The sequence below is a fragment of the Patella vulgata genome, chromosome 4, assembly GCF_932274485.2.
Source record: "Patella vulgata chromosome 4, xgPatVulg1.2, whole genome shotgun sequence".
Classification (NCBI taxonomy): Eukaryota; Metazoa; Mollusca; class Gastropoda; family Patellidae; genus Patella; species Patella vulgata.
The window spans coordinates 61,536,961-61,556,749 of NC_065882.2; the positions used below are offsets into that span (position 1 = coordinate 61,536,961).

Genomic DNA, 19,789 nt, shown 5'->3' on the forward strand with positions numbered 1-19,789 from the left:
CTACCCCTATACCCCAAATTTCAGACTCGGGGCAGATGTAGCCGCCAACCCCGAACAGACAGACTTCGCTCGGGGGTCATAACTCCGAAACCGGAAGTGGTAGACTAACGCCACCTGGCCTATGTTACTCCCCGGTCCGAGTTACCCCTATACCCCAAATTTCAGACTCGGGCCAGACCTAGTGTAGCCGCCAACCCCGAACAGACCGGCTTCGCTCGGAGGTCATAACTCCGAAACCGGAAGTGGTAGACTAACGCCATCTGGCCGATGTTACTCCCCGGTCCGAGCTACCCCTATACCCCAAATTTCAGACTCGGGGCAGATGTAGCCGCCAACCCCGAACAGACAGACTTCGCTCGGGGATCATAACTCCGAAACCGGAAGTGGTAGACTAACGCCACCTGGCCTATGCTACTCCTCGGTCCGAGCTACCTCTATACCCCAAATTTCAGACTCGGGGCAGACCTAGTGTAGCCCGCAACCCCGAACAGACCGGCTTCGCTCGGGGGTCATAACTCCGAAACCGGAAGTTGTAGACTAACGCCACCTGCCCTATGTTATTCCCCGGTCCGAGCTACTCCTATACGTCAAATTCCAGACTCGGGGCAGACCAAGTGTAGCCACCAACCCCGAACAGACAGACAGACAGACATACAAACGACAGTCACAAATATATATATATAGATAGACTAGTAGGATACCCGGCTTCGCCCGGGGGTCATAACTCCGGAAGTGGTAGACTAACGCCACCTGGTCTATGTTACTCCCCGGTCCGAGCTACCCCTATACCCCAAATTTCAGACTCGGGGCAGACCTAGTGTAGCCGCCAACCCCGAGCAGACCGGTTTCGCTCCGGGGTCATAACTCCGAAACCGGAAGTGGTAGACTAACGCCACCTGGCCTATGTTACTCCCCGGTCCGAGCTACTCCTATACCCCAAATTCCAGACTCGGGGCACACCTCGTGTAGCCGCCAACCCCGAACAGACAGACTTCCCTCGGGAGTCATAACTCCGAAACCGGAAGTGGTAGACTAACGCCACCTGGCCTATGCTACTCCCCGGTCCAAGCTACCCCTATACCCAAAATTTCAGACTCGGGGCAGATCTAGTGTAGCCGCCAACCCCGAACAGACCGGCTTCGCTCGGGGGTCATAACTCCGAAACCGGAAATGGTAGACTAACGCCACCTGGCCTATGTTACTCCCCGGTCCGAGTTACCCCCATACCCCAAATTTCAGACTCGGGGCAGACCTAGTGTAGCCGCCAACCCCGAACAGACAGACAGACAGAAAGACAGACAGACAAACGACAGTCACAAATATATAGATAGATAGATAAATTGCTAATTGTCTTCTAACGATTGCTTTTTAGACTTACAGTAAGTTGTTCTAAGGTATGTGTAATCAGGCCAATTTGACGTTAAAGGGCACCAATAATTTTCCCATTGACTTTAATGTTAATTCTCGTCTCTTTGACCGACATTAACCTTTCCCCAAATTTTCTTGGGTTTGAATGCTTTGGACCACGGGGGGGGGGGGGGGGCTGAATGGTTAGCGTGCGCGCGCTGTATCATAAAGTCTGTCATTGAGTCGACTGGCGTGGTTTCGAATCCCCGGTTGTACGTGACAAGGAGTAGGGTCGCCTGTCCAACCTCGTGGGTTTTCTCCGGGTCCTCCGGTTTTCTCCCACTGCTAAAGATCCCTACGCGCAAGCGAATTATGTAAATAAAATTAAACCATATGTTAGTCCCGAAATGACCTAGTTTGTGTCGAGTGGACGTTAAACCCCATTTCTCTCTCTCTCGCTTTGGACCACATATGGAGCTACATGTGGCAGTCTCTTAATCAAAAGCTTGTATGAGGTTCAACGCGGAAATCTTGAGATACACAATTTGGAAGTAGCATACAGGTAAACATGCAACTACTATCCGTCCTACATAGCCACGCAAGCCGGGGGGAGCGGGTTTGAGGGAGAGAAAGACTAAAAATAAATTTGGCACTAGATTCGTGTCATATCAACCATTGGAGAGTAGATCGGGCTTACTTTCCCTGAACAAAATTTTAATGGTTTCACAGGCTGATAATTCCAACAACATTTAGATGTAATTCAACTACGTGCTCCATATAAGTACATCAAGATGTGAATTGTAAATATTAAAGTTTGTCAAAAGTAGATGTGCGATTAAAGTATCTATTAGAAAAACACAATTGTCTGCGACTACTATCAATCAAAGATTCCCCAACAAGTACAATCATTACTATTGCGTAACGCTGACAAGGCACATTGCAGCCCCAAGACACATGATGCACTGTCAGACAAGATTAATAATCAAATTAATCATATCAATATTTTACCGAAACAGCATCTTTTAAAGAACGCTGAATTTTTCAATTTTCTCGACAAAATGACAACTTTGAGAAAAAAATCTAAAAATCCTCCTACATATTTCAAACAATCACAATAAATCATAACGACAAAAAGTAGATCGTCAGCAGAAAAATACCAACACTGTTAAAGGGCAGATGAAAAAAAAATACAGTAGATTTGTACTTACCCGTTTTAACACAGTCTTCCGTCAAACAAACATCTGAAGTGTAAAGTCTATCAATATAACTCTATATTATATACATTGCTTGTCATTATACAAAAATTACATTAACTTTACATATGTATTCCATGAAATAACAGAATTTCTGCATAAAGCGGCGTTGGATATCAAATGTATCTTGGAAACAGCGTCGTTGGACAGGCCTGTAACTAAGTGCCCCCCCCCCCCCGAGAACACTTCCCACCCCCTCGTTGCCCTGAGCTAGTTACGGCCCTTGCGTTGGATATCAAATGTATCTTGGAAACGGTGTCGGATACCAAAATGTAACAGCATTTTCTGGTTGTCAAATCGCCATGTTGTAATTAAAAAAGCAATGAAAATATCGAACTTCAAACTACAATTTTTACAGTGCAAATTACCCTAATAAATACCTTTCAAAATATTATCAGAACAAACATTTAATCATGATTAGTTCCATTTATATATTAAAGTTTTACATTATTTTGTATTTACATTATGTATTATATAAAATAAGTGATTGCTTGAATACTACCTGTTACGAAAACAATTTCATATAATTTCCAATCACGACTCGAATTGTGTCAACAAAGCGTAATAAAATGTTCAAATAGCATTATATTAGATTACTGGTTTAAATGAGGTTTTTACGTCAAAGTGAAAAACAAGTACACTGTAAAATATGTTAATTTTGTTGAAGTGATTTGTATAACATTGAAGTTTAATTGTAATAAACGAATCAAAGAAAATCACTCTTTAAAGATGCATTATGTAAGATTTCGATAAAGAGCTAACCGTTCATATTATAATAGTTCAATAATAGATAATGAAAAATGAATATATTAAAATTGATATCAATAATTTTATTCTTAGCGAAGTTATCGGTGTTTGAAGTGGTATAGATTGTTTATTCTCGTAGCAATGGTTTGACAATCGATTGTCCATTTTTAAATTAAATTATTGAATGGCGATCGTGTTTCAATCCATTTAAATCTTAGCTATTCGATGGTCTAGAGAGTTGATGATAAACTTGCCCTGTGAATAAATGTATAGAATCTAGTTTATATAAAATTTTGAAGCCAAAAACAGATCTGCAATAGTCCGATTTAGCTATTAAATAATGTATTTTCAATTCTCGATATCTCATAAATTGGTGCAAATATTAGGCTTATGGCGCAAAACAGTTAATCTAAAACTTAACTTTAAATCATGTATGGTTATGTTAGATGCTTTTTAGGTGCACCTGTTCACGCACAGCCCTAACATTTGAAGGGAAGTGCTTAGAAAGCCCTAAAAGGCTGATTCTAGTAGCTGTCATCTATACATTATTATGGGACCTATTTAAAGAAACATCGAGACACGCATCAAGTAAATAAAAGTGACCAATTTTAAATGTCGCTTTAATTAATTTTGATGTGTAGAGTGTGGGTTATAGCTGTCTAAGTCTTCATTTATAATTTGAGGTACGAGAGTTTGCTGGAAAGTTCTAAGCCTATCTGTGAAAAACTTGTACAAAGTCGATGGCTTTCATTTGTTTTTCTACATCTCTACATAGTCCCCTTCTTCATTTCTGACCGACTGGTCTGATGAAGACGGGTATATGCCATACAATTTTGCCTGGACAACTACTCTATAGCCTACTGGTATTTCAATATTCAACTATCAAGGGTTCTTTTACGTGGACGCCAGTGTGTATACGGGACCTCGGTTTTCGTCCTATCCGATCGACTAGACATTGGCCTTATCAGGTCCTCTCTCAGGTGGTCTAGAGGGTCGATCATTAACTTGGTATGTTAATAAATGTCTAAATAATAATTTATATATTTGAAGCTAAAACAAAGACCTGCAATAGGCAGATTTAGCTCTTACTTAATGCATCTTTAATTGTTTTCGTCCAAAAGACATTTCTATTTTTCACGCAATATATGGCTCTTACCTCGCCTGTCACCAGAGCGCCATGTAATAATGAGAGCTGCCAGCAAACCAATAGATACCAGCACAAACAGTATCGTGAAAACAAACAAACATTTCTCTAGATGGCTTCTTCTTTTTATACAGCCACCCTCTTCAAAACTAATGTCAAGAATAAAGAACAAAGTCTTAAAATCGCCTTAGTCTTGAAAATAATCAAGAATACGTAACTTATCGTATACCAGCATCGACAACATCTTAGCTTGTGTTATCAAGTCTGGCTGAAATTTCGTGATACTAGAGTACCTACAATCTAAATATTTAATTATCGTGTTGCAGCCTTTAAAATTTTAAAATACATTATTATTTTAAAATCAAGTAATTAAGTAATAAAATAAGCTAGACATACATAACCTGTTCCGGTGCAACTAGGATATTTTTACTTCCGGTCATGTTGTTTTCCTCAACAACACGTGCTTTGTTTACATTTTCCATTGTATGACTGGCTGTTTACTCTAAAAGGAACAAAAATAAAGAAATCGAGTCTCAATAACACAAATTTCCGTCATTCTGACAATAAAATACGTTTAATTATCCCCCGCCTTTCGATAAAAGCAGGGGGCTATTAAATAGGTCAATTCGTCCGTCTGTCCATCCGTCTGTCCTCATGTCTGTCCGCCAGGTGTTTATTAGGCGAATGCCTTTGCAGATTTCGATGATGAGCATTTTCAGCGTATGTTAAATAGAGATACGCAATTTGATTGATCGATGCTTTGGGACAGGATATCTTTGGTTCTAATTACGTGAGAGTGATGAGACTTGGTGTATAGTTTTATCAATATCCTGACTAAGTTCGATAATGAGCATTTTCGGCCCAGGTTCTAATTGAGTGACATTGTGAAACTTGGCGTATATCATTACATCAATACCTTGACTAAGTTCGATAATGCGCATTTCCTATAGTCTCATTTCATTAATACCTTAACAAAATTCAATAATAAGCATTTTCTGCGTCGATGTTTTGGGATATGATAACTTTGATTCTAATTAACTGAGAGTGGTGAAACTTAGATTTTAATTTAGTGAGAATGCTCACATTAAGCACTGATAATCAGTTGCATTACCTCAGTAGGCCTGGAATAAGTTTCAATATAAACATTTTCTTCGTCGATGTTTTGGGACATGGTAACTGATTGTGAGAGTGGTGAAACTTGGTGTATAGTTTCATTACATCAAATTCGGAGTATAGATTCAGTACATCAATACCTTGACTAAGTTCGATTATGAGCAATTTGATTGGTCGAGAATTTGAAGCTCGACAACTTTGATTCTAATTGAATGAGAATGGTGGGACGTGACGAATATCATTGCATCAATACCTTGACTAACTTCGAATAACTTGACTAAGTTCGATGATGGGCATTTTGTATGATCGAAACTTTCAAGCTCGACATCTGTGATTCTGATTGACTGGGAATGGTGAAAGTTGGCGTATATCATTACACCAATACCATGACTAAGTTCGATAATGCGCATTTCCTATAGTCTCATTACATTAATACCTTGACTAAATTCAATAATAAGCATTTTCTGCGTCGACGTTTTGGGACTTGATCAATTTGATTCTAATTGACTGAGAGTAGTGAAACTTGGATTTGAATTTAGTGAGAATGCTCACATTAAGCAATGATAATCGAAATTATCGATACTTTATACAAAGATAAACACGCAATTTAAAAATGTGTGTCATCTAATTACTTTTTTCAATTTGGTGGGGAACACCAGCTTCACTGTTGGCTTGTTATATTTACTGTGGGCAGATGTAGATTGGGTGATTTTCCTGAAAGGTAACTTATTTTTGAATTCACACGGTACTAAGCCGATTAGAATGTAAACAAAATCCTGTATTGGTATTGATCAAAATACATGTAGTTTATACGAAAGCGTACACAAATCAGAATGTAATAATAGAGAGGAAAATTAATCCGCGATGGAAATGTGTGAATTTATAAAAGAAAAATATTTTAAATCCAAGTTAATTATTGTAATATGATTCAAGATACATAAAGGGATTATAAGCGTTTCTCTAATTTCTATTGAGAAAACGTCCTTGATAATCCAACACTTTCTGTTGAGAAATATTTTTCAGCTAATAACATCCGTATCTAAAATATTGGCAGAGTAATCTGAAATCATATCTTTGTCCGATCGATTCCTATCGTGAAAGTGGGAGTCCAGAGATTTGCGAATTACCAAATATCTCTGTTGCTTTGAAAGTTCTAACATACGTAAGAATACTCGTTAAGTCTGACCAAACACATTTTAAACTTTGAGCAGTGATAACGGCTATATTTTCCCATTTATATGTATATTAAAATATAGTAGAGGGTATATTAACATAAAATGTGTGTACCACTTACGTTTCATCTGTGAAGTTTAATTTTTGTTTTAATTATTCTTTTCCGTCCAACTAAATAAAATCAAGATTGGTCGTTTACAATATAACACTAAAGAGGAATTATCACTTTCGCCACAAACATAATTATAAATATAATATTATTGAGAATATCGGTAAACTTGAACATGTGAAAACAATAAATTTGTTACGATAACTCCTGGAAACCACTACATAACATTAACAGCTCGTAGATTTCAATTTGAACTTAAAGATAATAATGGATTGACACATTTGTCCTAAATTCTGCCCAAATTCTACACGGCAGATTTAAATTCATTGTTAAAGTAGCTAAGTTCAACATTGAAAACACAATTATTTGTCAATTTAAATCAACATTGGGGGAGGGGGGGGATGGTCGAATGGTTAGCACGTGCGCGCTGTATAATAAGGTCTATCATTGAGAGAACTTGCCTGGTTTCGATTCCCCGGTTGTACGTGACAAGACGTAGGGTCGCCTGTCCAACCTCGTGGGGTCCGGGTTCTTCCATTGCTAAAGACCCTACGCGCAAGCGAATTATTGAAATAAAATTGAACCATATGTTAGACCCGAAATGTTCATGTTTGTATCGAGTGGACGTTAGACCCCATTTCCCTCTCTGTGTCTCTAAATCAACATTGATATTGTGATCTTACCGGGAAAAGATGGGCTTCTGATATCCAATATTGCAGACAAAATAAACATTTTACCATTGGTACACGAATCGTGTTTCCATAATGCGTTTCAGCGCCATTTGTAACAAGGAACTCGTAGAACGAGGCTAGACATATTCCACGAATCATGTTAAACGGTGACAATAAATACTATCGGTGTAGACTGGAATAACCAGACGCTAGAGATTGCCATTCTACTGAGACTTCTGACGTATTTCGCCGAACATAACTGATTTGAAATTAGAGGAAAATGGAGACAATTGAATGTAAATCAGTTTATATACATCCATATTACATTATTATATGCGTTACGACCCATTCGTGTCCATTTTTAGGTCCCAAATATTAGCGATTTAGCGCCTTTAAATAAAGCCTACCTGACTTTGTTATCGATCTGCAACAATGTTGTATTGACAGTGTCGCTTTAAATAATGAAATTAGTTAATATAACGTTATCTTACCTGCGAATATATTTGTCTATATGCTTATTATCACCACTTCTTTGAATAGTCCGAGTTCTAATTGTACCAAATGTAAAAGTTGTGACATATCTATTATAGAGTTTCCCACACAGACGCCTCCGTTTCTCAGAGTTAATGTCAAATTAGACTGCACACCCAATGGCAAATCTTATTTAAATTGACGATCGCAACCAGAGTCCTCCAACAATGCATGTATTTATATCTGATTTGGGTAGAACCGGATTGCAATTATTGCACAAAAAATATTAAACTATTCGTAAATTTGCATTTATAAAGCTGCTAGTCAAGCGACCTGTCGGTCTATAATGCAAATGTAAGAAAATGTGCGGAAAATGGATAATTAAAGCAAAGTTGTTGCCCGAAAAGTATATAAATAAGCCAGATAAGTGATACTGGTTGTCGAACTATGTCTAAACGTATGAAAAATTTAACGTCATACTGTTCTTCTCCAAACTGGGCTGATAAAGACGACTCTCCAAAATGAATAATCCTCCTCTTCCTGGAAGCGGGAAACAAAAGCGATTGTCCTCTGAGTAAGATTATGATGCTATTAGATAATATTAGATTATTTTAGTTATGGTATGAAATGATATGATGTGCGAGGTTCCCCTGTGTTATCTGGTACCATCTCTTTAAAGGGCAGTCACCACTCTCACGAAGGAAATAATGTGTACCTTTGGGTTATGTAACATTCAATATTAGATTCGCCTAATTCTCAACTGACTGCCGGATCTTTCTATACCAACCATTTTGTTTTTATTAAGATACGCCTTATTAGTTCTGCATGTTGTATAACATTTTGTGCATGTATAGTGCAAGTCATTGAACACAGATATCGTATAATAAATACAATATTTTTCTAAACTTGAACCAATTATTCTAAAGAAATCCATTAGATAAAGAAATAGGACACGACATGTTGAATTTCGTTGTGAACCTCGTGATATGAATCTTAAAAGGGGTATAGTGAAATTAATAAAATATTTTCCTTGGGGCATATTTATTCAGATATATTTTATTTAACAAGAATGAGATTGTAAGGCAAATACATGGTTAAAGGCTCACGTAATTAAAATATTCTATACACTGGCCTATTTAGAGAAGGGAACATGTACCAGGGGCGTGGTGTGGGAAGAAGGCCCGGGGGTTCTGGCCGTCCCGAGTGGCACAAAAATGAAGGAGGGGCGGCCTAACACCCCCACCCCAAGTCCGTCTCTGGATCCGCCCCTGCTGTGATAGGGACGGGGTTGGAACAGAATTTAGTGTCAACAAAAACCTCGCATTGGGATCGATACGGATCCGACTTCATCTCTCACGCGCCTCAATGTGATGCTATAGAAGACATAGATACCAAAGCGTCAGCTGCCTGCACTGAAAATTGCCTAGAAATCGTGTTAAAACAGATCCGAATGGAACCGAAAAATCGGATTGCATAGCCCGCCATGATGTTGAGGTTGTTGGCCGAACTTGTACTTTCGTTTTCATCTGACCCGGAAGTTAACAAATTTTCCGCTTTTTTCGCCTAAAATAGGTCGTAAGACGATCTTAACTATTTGAGGAAGTATCCTATTCCAATAGTGTAGTTCAAACATGATGGATTATTGTTGTTACTTTGCCTCATCAGCAAATGACCGGTAAAACTGTCTAAAATCTTCTGATATTGGCTTGTTTAACAGGAGTTGCTGTCTATTGGCAAGACAAACTTCTGAACATGTGAAATTTCCCCAAGACTTCTGAATTGAATCATGTACCCCCCCCCCCCCGCCCCTTTGACATTCTGAAAACCCATCAGATTTGGACCACTATATTTTGCTTTCGAAATTTATTTTTTGGGGGGCAAAATTCTATGCGGAAAAAAAATACGAGTGGCACAAATAATCACGTGGCGCACTATCACCACGCCCCTGACATGTACTTTGGGCCAGCGGTCGTTAAATTGAAAGTTTCGGACATATCCCAGCCATGGCATACAATTTAAATTCTGGATGTATCATTTTAGTGATATAGTAATCACTTGCAAACTACAAAATATTGTGAAATGACGGGACTTTAATAGGAACATCAGTCTAACAATGGTTCAATTCCTTTCAGTATTTCCAAAGTTATATGATATTAAAATTTCATCGATCTATACTGCTTGCTACAAGCCCGCAACCATTTTGTTGTTACTGTTAGGCTTGTTCTAAATCCGATTGAATCCAAGCCGAGACATTATCTAGCGTTGGTATTTTGATTTTGTTTTCTAATTTAGATGTTAAATAATCAATCTGGGTGTATATTAGCATGGATTAAGCCGTGAGAAATTTGATACTTTAGCTAAAAATGCAAATATATAATAAAAGAAAAGAAATGATGTTACTGTTAGAGTGGGTCAAGCAGTATTATGTTAATGCATATTGTGGTCATGGTTACTTACTTTGTGAAACCACACCTAATGTGTCATGCTATATGATATGCGCAATGATGAAAGGATGTATTTCACAAACATAAAATAGTAGGTGTGTGTCTATATAAATATAATAAGTAAATATATTCGACAGGATATAACAAGTTCGTGAACCTAGATATATTACGAATGAAAAATGAGTACTAGAGACCGTTCGCACTCTTTTTAAAAAGAAAAAAAATGTCCGTATATAATGGGTGCATTTACAAGACACGGATATCAATTTCATACACATCAGATGATAACTTCTATAGGCTTCTTCGGTTTACTAATATAAATAATGCATATGAATTTAATACATATTAGCTGATAACGTTTGTAGTCAGAGCGTTCAAAAGGGGATCAACATAGTGAAACCAGGGCCATAACTCTAACGGTAATTAACGGAAATTGCTGATATTCAATAGGTTTCACTTTAAATAATGCATATAAATTTAATACCAATCAGATGATAACTTTAGTGGTTAGAGCCTTTACAAGGTTTAACAAAATGAAGCAAGGACCATAACTCTCTAGAAGTGATAAACGGAAATCGCTGTTTTAATAGCCATTTTCGTTTTACTGATTCAAATAATGCGTATACATTTAATACAGATAGGACGATAACTTTTGTCGTTAGAGCGTTCACGGGGTTCAACAAATAGGCTTCTATGTATTATGAATTAGATAGAGCTCTCAAAGGGATCAAAAAGGTTTAACAAGGGTCATAACTCTAGAAGTAAGTAACCGAAATTGCTGAAATACAATAGGCTTCTTCGTGTTACTAATTCATATAAATACATATAAATTTATAATACAGATCTACAAAGTGAAACACAAGGACCACAACTCTAGAAATAATTTACGGAAATTGTTGAAATTAAATAGGATTCTTCGTCTCACTATACAAATTTTAAAAGATCAGATAATAAATGTAGAGTTTCCGCAAAAAATAGTCCCAGACGAAACAACGAGGTCCTGTGTATAAGTTGGCGTGCATGTTGGCAGATGGAATTAGACGGAGAATATGTCCGGGGAACATTGCTTGGTGTATATCCGGTTGGCGAAGAACAGTAGGGCGTTAAACCCTATCTCATTTGCATAACTAACGATTAAAAGATATTTCCTAATTACATGAGACATACTTACCCGAAGGATAATTGGAATTATGTCTAAATCGCCTCCGCAGATTAACAGTGAAGTATAGATTGTATACGTATTTAAGTTATGGTTTATGCAAAATATTAACGCAATTCCGAGTACTATATACCGATTTGTATTTTAGCTGACCATAGAAATACATCCCACTGCAATAGTTCATTTTTACATTAAGAATTTATTTTATCATAAAATAATTCCTCTTGCCATTGTTGCAAGATGGAGGGCCTGGCGAGGGTCGAAACACCAAGGTCATGTGTACATGTGCCGTGCACCCAAAAAAGACTTTTTAGAAATTCGATGAAGAGTAGGGTATAATTCCCCACAATGGCCTCGTCTTTATTAGCTATGCTAGGAGCATACCCGGCTTCGCCCGGGTCCCCAAGGCCAGGGACCATGTTGCGAAAACTCCAAAACCATAAGTGGTTACTCCACGGTCCGAGATACCCCTATACACCAAATTTTAGCCCTAGTGTAGCCGCCAACCCCGAACAGACACACAAACAAACAAACGACAGTCACAAATATTACTATAGATATAGGAATTAAACCCCATTTCCTTTAATCATAAAATAAAGTATCAATATAAATGAACTCACCACCATAAAGCAAAATATCCGTTATGTTTAATATCCTTATTAGATTACATGGAAGTGTCAAATAGGTTTGTTTATATAGGGTCCGTACAATATTTACTTATTTATCGTTCAATGAAACATACTAAACTCACCGTAATATCAAATATATGGCTATTAGCAATGAAATACCCCAACTTGTTGCGGTGGTGTGATCTATGTGTTTTCGTGCATATATAATATAAAAACGAGTACCAAAGAACCTTCTATTATTTGTGATTAGAAAATACGAGCTAGTGTATTCAAGTTGAGTACAAGTTGACTTACAATCTCAATAATACTGTTTTACAAGTGAAGCGAATAGCAGGTATAGAAGTAAGTCACCTATAAAAAGTTTTATGTCGATATGTAAAGATTTCTTTTACGTTAGATTCAATACGATTACAAATAGATCAAGGATACGACATTAAAGATAAAAAATCATGTTATAAGGGTTGAAATTAATAGTGCAACACCCACTCCCAAGGTCTTATTTCAAGGCAGTTTTCACTCAGGGTATTAATCTTTATCATTTTAAAACTGAAATTTTGTTGGGAAGAAAAAGCGACATTTTTATCATTGCTTGTCACTCTATTTTGTTGTGAAAAAAATTGATGTAGGAGTTCAGATGTGATAGATTAGCAACCACTTGTCAAGAGACTAAAAGGTTATCAATAGGACCTATTGATTCAATACAAATAAAATGAAATGAAATGGGGTTTAACGTCCTACTGTCCTGCTCCGACTGGGCTAATGAAGACGGGCATACGCCATACAGTGTGCTATGAAGAAACTTGTCTACTATGGCACTACTCTTATATCGAATTCCACCTGCAAAGAGATCTTTTACGTGCACGAACGACTAGGCAGCTGTCCTTGTCAGGCCCTCCGTCCTGCACCACTAACAAGGGGAAACCACGTCGGAAAATCCCGATGAACTTTAACGGCCAATGCAGGGATGATTCAATACAACAAAGCTACATAAAACATAGTGACAAAGAATATACGCCCACAATAACATCCTCGCACATCCGAGGAAAAGAAAACACGGTATTTGATTTTCTGGTTGTGGACAGGATTTTAAGGAAAGGGACAAATACTATGTGAAACATTTGGATGCAGACTACCATTATTTTCCCCATTTGTAGTGCGTCTGCAATATAGCAATTCTCTCTCTCTCTCTCTCTCTCTCTCTCTCTCTCTCTCAGATGATTGTGACCTGTTGAGCTTTTTGTGGTCTTAAAGATTAAGCGATTTTGAAGAAATGTTACAGGTCAAGAAATGTCATTGATTTATAGATACTTTTCCCAGAAAAGTACTGAGCGCCATGGAAAACGCATCACTTTTTTTTCCCAAATATTTTATTACTAGGTGGTTTTGTATGTATTATATTATGCAATACTATGAACTATTGTTTCACACAATGCTCCCAAACGCAAAAAATACCGGCCCGTGTGCACATTGTGTGTGAGCCCTTTAAAAACATGTTTTCAACTTAATGTGCAGTACATGAACTGTGAAACGTCAATCTGTCGTAATTTGTTGTTGGACGTATGAAGGAATCGAGCTAGAGATGCCGAGACTTACTGAAAATCAACGGAATGAAGCCATGGGAATGTCCAGGGCTGGCATGTCTACACGTGCTATTGCCTAACACTTCAATTGTCATCAGTCCACTATTGTAAGGTTGGTGGAACGTGTTCGAGTTACTGGATCAACACGTGACCGTCAACGTCCTGGTCCACAACGCGTTACAACCCAGGCTCAAGACCGCTACATCCGGGTCACTCATCTGCGTGACAGATTCCGCCCAGCGACTCGAACAGGTGCAGCAGTCGTCGGAAGACAAGGACCAGTAAGTGCCAACACCGTAAGACGTCGTCTAAGAGAAGTAGGACTCCGTGCACGACGACCTTATGTTGGAGCTATCCTCAGGGATCATCACCGTCAGCGGCGTTTGATATGGGCTCAAGGACACCAGACATGGAGAAGAGTAGACTGGCAAAGTGTGCTCTTCAGTGATGAGAGTCGCTTTCATCTTTATCACGCTGATGGCCGTCAACGTTTTTGGAGACGTCTTGGGGAACGTCTTGCAGACTGCTGCGTCTTCGAAACGAATCGATGGGGTGGGGGAAGTGTAATGGTGTGGGGAGGCTTCACATTTCATCACCGGACCGCCCAACACATTTGCAGGGGTCGCGTTAATGCTGTAGCCTATCGTGATGATGTCTTGCAACCAATTGTTGTTCCGATGTTCCGAGCGCACCCACAACCTCAGCACTTACAACAGGATAATGCACGTCCGCATACCGCCCGTTTTAGTATGGACTACCTGGCTGCTAACAACATCAATGTCTTGGACTGGCCAGCCATGTCTCCGGACTGGCCAGCCATGTCTCCGGACATGGCACCGATAGAACATGTCTGGGATGAGATTGGACGCCGTCTGTATCGGAGACCACAGATGCACACCATTGCTTCTTTAGAAGCTGCTCTTGTCCAAGAATGGAACAATTTGCCCCAGGCCTTCTTTCAAACATTGGTAAATTCCATGCGACGTCGCTGCACAGCGTGCGTAAGAGCCCGTGGAGGACACACGCGCTACTGACATCTGTGTCGTACTTTTGGTTTTGACCCCTCTGACTTTGTATCGTTCATTACAGATTAAACATCCATAAGTGTACAAATGTGTTGTTATTGATGTGTTCCCATTTGAATATTGTTCATGATAAGAAGCAAAATAAATAAGATATGTTTACAGGATCATTTTGTTATACGAAAAACTAAGTGATGCGTTTTCCATGGCGCTCAGTATATTTATCGGATGGTTATTTCCAATAAAAGTATGTCAAATGTGGTATATATGGAAAGTATAGACACCCAATCTTACTAGAAAAATACTGGATTGCCCGAAAACCCCATTAGGCAAGCACTGGGCAAAATTGTCAGAGTATCACTAACTGGCAACCCGACTGTTATCTGCCAGCTTATTGTGTACCAGCTTAAGCGAGGGAGCGGTTGTTATTTCTTGATCAAATGGTTAGGCGGTTCTGGGAACATTGAGGGGTGTCAACGTACAAAAGACTCTGCAATTATAAAGGGCGGAAAAAGAAGTTGACAGAAATAATTAAGAATTTACTTAGGCCTCAATATTGTATGGTAAATGTACAGTAAATAATGATAAATACATTCTGAAAAATGGACCCTCCCACACTGAAGCTAAGTTGGCAGACATTGCGTCTAACAACAGCTTACTTATAGTTATAGGTATCCCCGGCGAATACAAAGTTTTGAAAGGGAATTGAAGCAAATGTTTGATTTGGGTACTTTGAATATGTTTTTAGTCCAAATATTTCATCAAATCACAAAGTTTGTATGCGGGAATGTATCTTTAACATTAAAATCAACACAAAGAATTGCTGGTCCTGATGTGTGACTTTATAGCATAAGCTGAAGAGCTTTTACAGGGTATCGATGACGGCCACAACTCCTAAATTTTTAATCAATCAATCCCAACATTCTTTTCCAAACATCTAAAACCCTTAACATGTACAGGGACACTGACCTCGCAAAATGTATATTTCCGACCCTGGGCGCCCCCTTTATGAACAATCCATGGTATTAAAGTAGTCTTACATATTTGCCACTGAAAGAAATTGTGAATTTCAACAATATATGAAAATCTGTCTTATAAAAGAAAGATTATTTAATGAATTGACAATGTAAAAATGGATATCCTATTACATTATTCAATTCTTATATTTCAACACATAATTATAGGATTTAATATATTTCAGTGTATTAAATGAAACAGCTAACCAAATAATTTTTATTGGACTATTTGTCGCATTTCAACTTACACAACTAAAAGAATTTTGGATATTATATGACACCATTTATCATTGCTGGATAACGACTAAAGAAGTCTAGTAGTTGTATTCTATACAAGGCCTTCGTGTGAGCTCCAACGCATTAAACCTTTACGCTACACTTTATTTATCAATTTGTAGCGTTTTCCGTAATTCAATCTGGATTTTCGCTCTTATTATTATAGTTCAGATTTTTGACATTTTAACTCATGACAATCGCCACTCAGGAGGCGACCACCGTCATTATTTCGATTGCGTCTTGTTTTTTTTTCTAATTTTGAGTGAAACCAGTATCACCACAGGCCCGTGACAGTACAGCGCAGTGAAGAATTACGACTGCATTCACTTAATGTTTGCAATTGCAATGTCTATGTAGTTTGTCTTGTCCCCGGGTTTGTCTTGCATTCAGTGGGTTCCTCCTACACTAATTATGTAATAAATTGGCTATTAAATAAAACAGGAATACATTTCAATATTTAATGGTAGAAAATCGACACCTTTGATTCAAATGTCATAATCTTTTAAAACTGTAAATCTAATCGTCTAGCATCCTATAGCCCGGGGTTAAAGTAATTAGTTCATGCGAAATTGCTTCTGAAATAGATAACGTATCAAATCGGCTGAAATGGCAGTTTTGTCATGGGCCATCATCAATTAACATGTTATCCGATGTTAAGCATCCTTGAAGTAGGTATATTAGTAAAATTATGGATGTTTAACCATCAATAAATAACTGTAATGATAGATTATAAATGTTAATGGTTTCATGAACCATTGACTGCAGGCTACCGCCCACTCCGATATTCAACCCCCACATCATTTTAGATAACCCATAAGCTACAAATTCCGAAATGTTCCACAAGCTCACAATAATATCTTTAAAGTATGGAAGGTAGATCCACGGAAAACCGTCTTTAAAGAAAATCATCTACGATAAAGAGATGCTCTATCTATCTTAATGATGTCATGCCAATCGGGAGTGTCGCGCTTAAGACAAAATATGCTTAACCCTTAATGAACACTTGGTACCACTTTCAATTATGGGATTTGTCTCGTGAGGCGAATCGAATTGCAGTCGTTACTACTAGATATTATCGAATTCATCATCGCCCTACTAGAGGACGATTAATCGATGAAACGATTGGCGGTTAAAGCACGTCATGCAAATAGAATACAGCTTTTATACCATATTCAATGTGAGATTAGAGCATGCATTCTGTATTCCTTTTAATTTCATTTTATTTACATATTTCTTTAATCAAATGTGGTGTGTATTGCAGAGGCGTTCATAAACATTAAAAGCTGTGGAAGAAACATTATTGCACACGTTTTTGGAACAACGACAATTAAATGACATCGAATTTCAAATAGATTAATCTTCCCTGCATGCCGAATGATTAAGGCATTGGTATTTATTTTAGTTTTTGAAAAGCAAACAAACATTATCTAATATTTACCCCAGTTCAAACTTATTGATAGTCGACTGCCGACAGCAGGTTTACAAAACTATGGCTCATAAAGCGTGGACAGATAAAGGTGCCAGTTGGGCTATCAATTCCTACAGAAAACTGGCTCTCCATCTCATTCCAAACTATATTCAAGTTATTCTCACATGCATTTTAGAATATATATTATTTACCTGGGGTATTTCATGATGAAATCTTCAACACGTGAGATATATTCCAACATTATGACTGTTTATAGTAGTTGTATTTGTTTGCTACTAGAGTGAGTGGTATAGGATCCCAGATCGTATATTAAACTCTGTAATCTACAATATGAGATAAGTAATGAGTCTATTGGACCATTGTAAGACTGATATTATCTAGCAACTCCCAGATGTAATATAAATCTACACTGTTAATAGAACGCTGTCATTTTATACACTTGGTGAGTTTCTTCTCCCAAAATTTAACAATGTGAATGTTCTCAAATAGTTGGTTTTAATAGACAACAAGCCAGTTAGATCACATATATCTGAAAAGTCAAAGATATATACTATTTTAATGCAAGACTGGACATTCGAGCAAAACACATCCCCAAAACAACAGCATAGGCGTATTATATAAAACGAAAAATATGCATAATTCTTATTACTTATAAAGATAGTCGTGTAAATTAAGTTAGATTTTGATCGGCTTGAATAATTTTGGACCAATGTAGTTTTTAAATTTCTATAGCTAACCAGTATCTGGCATGCTTGGATATTGTTAAACAGACTTTGTGAAAACTGGAACTGCTTTTAATTAACAGAGTGGCTATTGTTACGACGAGTCTGAGCCAAGTTTAGAACGAATTCCAAAATGGCTGCCAATCTCCCCAACACATGCTTTGAAAAAGGAGCAGTATTTTCAACGTTTTCAGAACTGAAGGCAGCAATTAAGGGATGGGAAGGGTTAGGTTTAAGAATTTGGGGGAGAGGTTAAGTCTCCACATAAGCACTGACCTAGGATGATGAAAAATTAGTTCGTGATATTTCCTAGTTTTATTAAAATACATACAATACATTAGATTTATATACAAAGGCGATTTCACTGTTTATTGGTGTTGGTGGCGCTGATGGTCTTCCTTGGGTGGTGCTTCTGGTATTCTGGTATTATTGTTTCTGAAGAAAAAAGAAAATAAATTTGAGGCTCTCGGGAGAGAGCCACATTAGTGTGTTTCCTACTACGGATTGGATTTTCTAAAAAAATCGTGTTTGTTCCACATCACCGGGTTACGGCTAGGGATTCTTATATCTAATTGATTTTAATTACTAACGGTTAGGCATAGGATTTGATATATGGTTTGTTTTGGGTCAGGGTGGAGACTGGTCTTATTTAATCTAATTTACTGTGCACTAGGATGTCGTTCAGATTTTTATTTTTAGAATATGCAATTATAAGTTTCTGTGTGAATATTTTCGGGTGATTTTCTTGGAGATCAGTAAAGTGTTTTCTGATGATTTTGGACGCACTTGCTGCTGTTGCGCTAAATGGAACTAGAAAAGGAGCTATTGCGCTAGCCGTATGAATATTCAAACCTAGGGGGGGGGGGGCTGTTGTTTTCAATTTGTCAATCCAGAATTTTTCTCTTGTTAGCCTAAACGTTTTAATTTCTTCTGAAGTTTCAAAGTCGCTCTTGGTTTTTAACTTCGCCGATGGAGGGCTGTGAAAGCATCAATGTAACAATAGCCTGAGAACTATTTTTACGACTCGTCGTAACAATAGCCACTGCGTTTAATTAAGCACAGTAACATTTAAAGATACAATGCTAATTTAACAGTGTATCCATCACTCAACACACTTTTATACTAGAGATAATTTATTTTTTGTTGTAATAAAAGAGAGTTTTTGTTTTTGGTTTTTCGTGTGTGATTTATGAGTATTATAGATAAAATCCAATCTCTACTATACATGGTATATGGTGCTGACAAAATAACGGTTTTATCTTGTATAGCGGTCTATATATATAGGCGTTATATCTATATTTATATAAATAACGGCTTAATGTTAATACGTTGCAGGTTTTAATCTTATTTTGTCAGGTTACCGTTTAAAACTAAATTAATTTCCTTGCAAACCCACTATATATGCCAATGGTGGCAGGACAACCATTAATCTTATTCCATTTTTAATGATAAAGCCAGCTGAAACTTTCTATATAACTATATAT

General features: G+C 37.7%; 1 protein-coding gene across 1 annotated transcript in view; it reads right to left on the reverse strand.

Moving 5' to 3' along the window:
• Nucleotides 1-17,898, reverse strand: part of LOC126817970 (neprilysin-4) — a 31,337-nt gene extending 13,439 nt beyond the window's left edge. Inside the window, exons 1-4 of the mRNA XM_050545144.1 lie at nt 17,775-17,898; nt 4,888-4,993; nt 4,504-4,640; nt 2,556-2,588 (exon numbers count right to left, since the gene is read on the reverse strand). Of these exons, the coding sequence (XP_050401101.1) occupies nt 2,556-2,588; nt 4,504-4,640; nt 4,888-4,973 (256 nt within the window). The 5' untranslated portion in view covers nt 4,974-4,993; nt 17,775-17,898. The remainder of the gene's footprint in view (nt 1-2,555; nt 2,589-4,503; nt 4,641-4,887; nt 4,994-17,774) is intronic.
• Nucleotides 17,899-19,789: the final 1,891 nt, after the last annotated feature.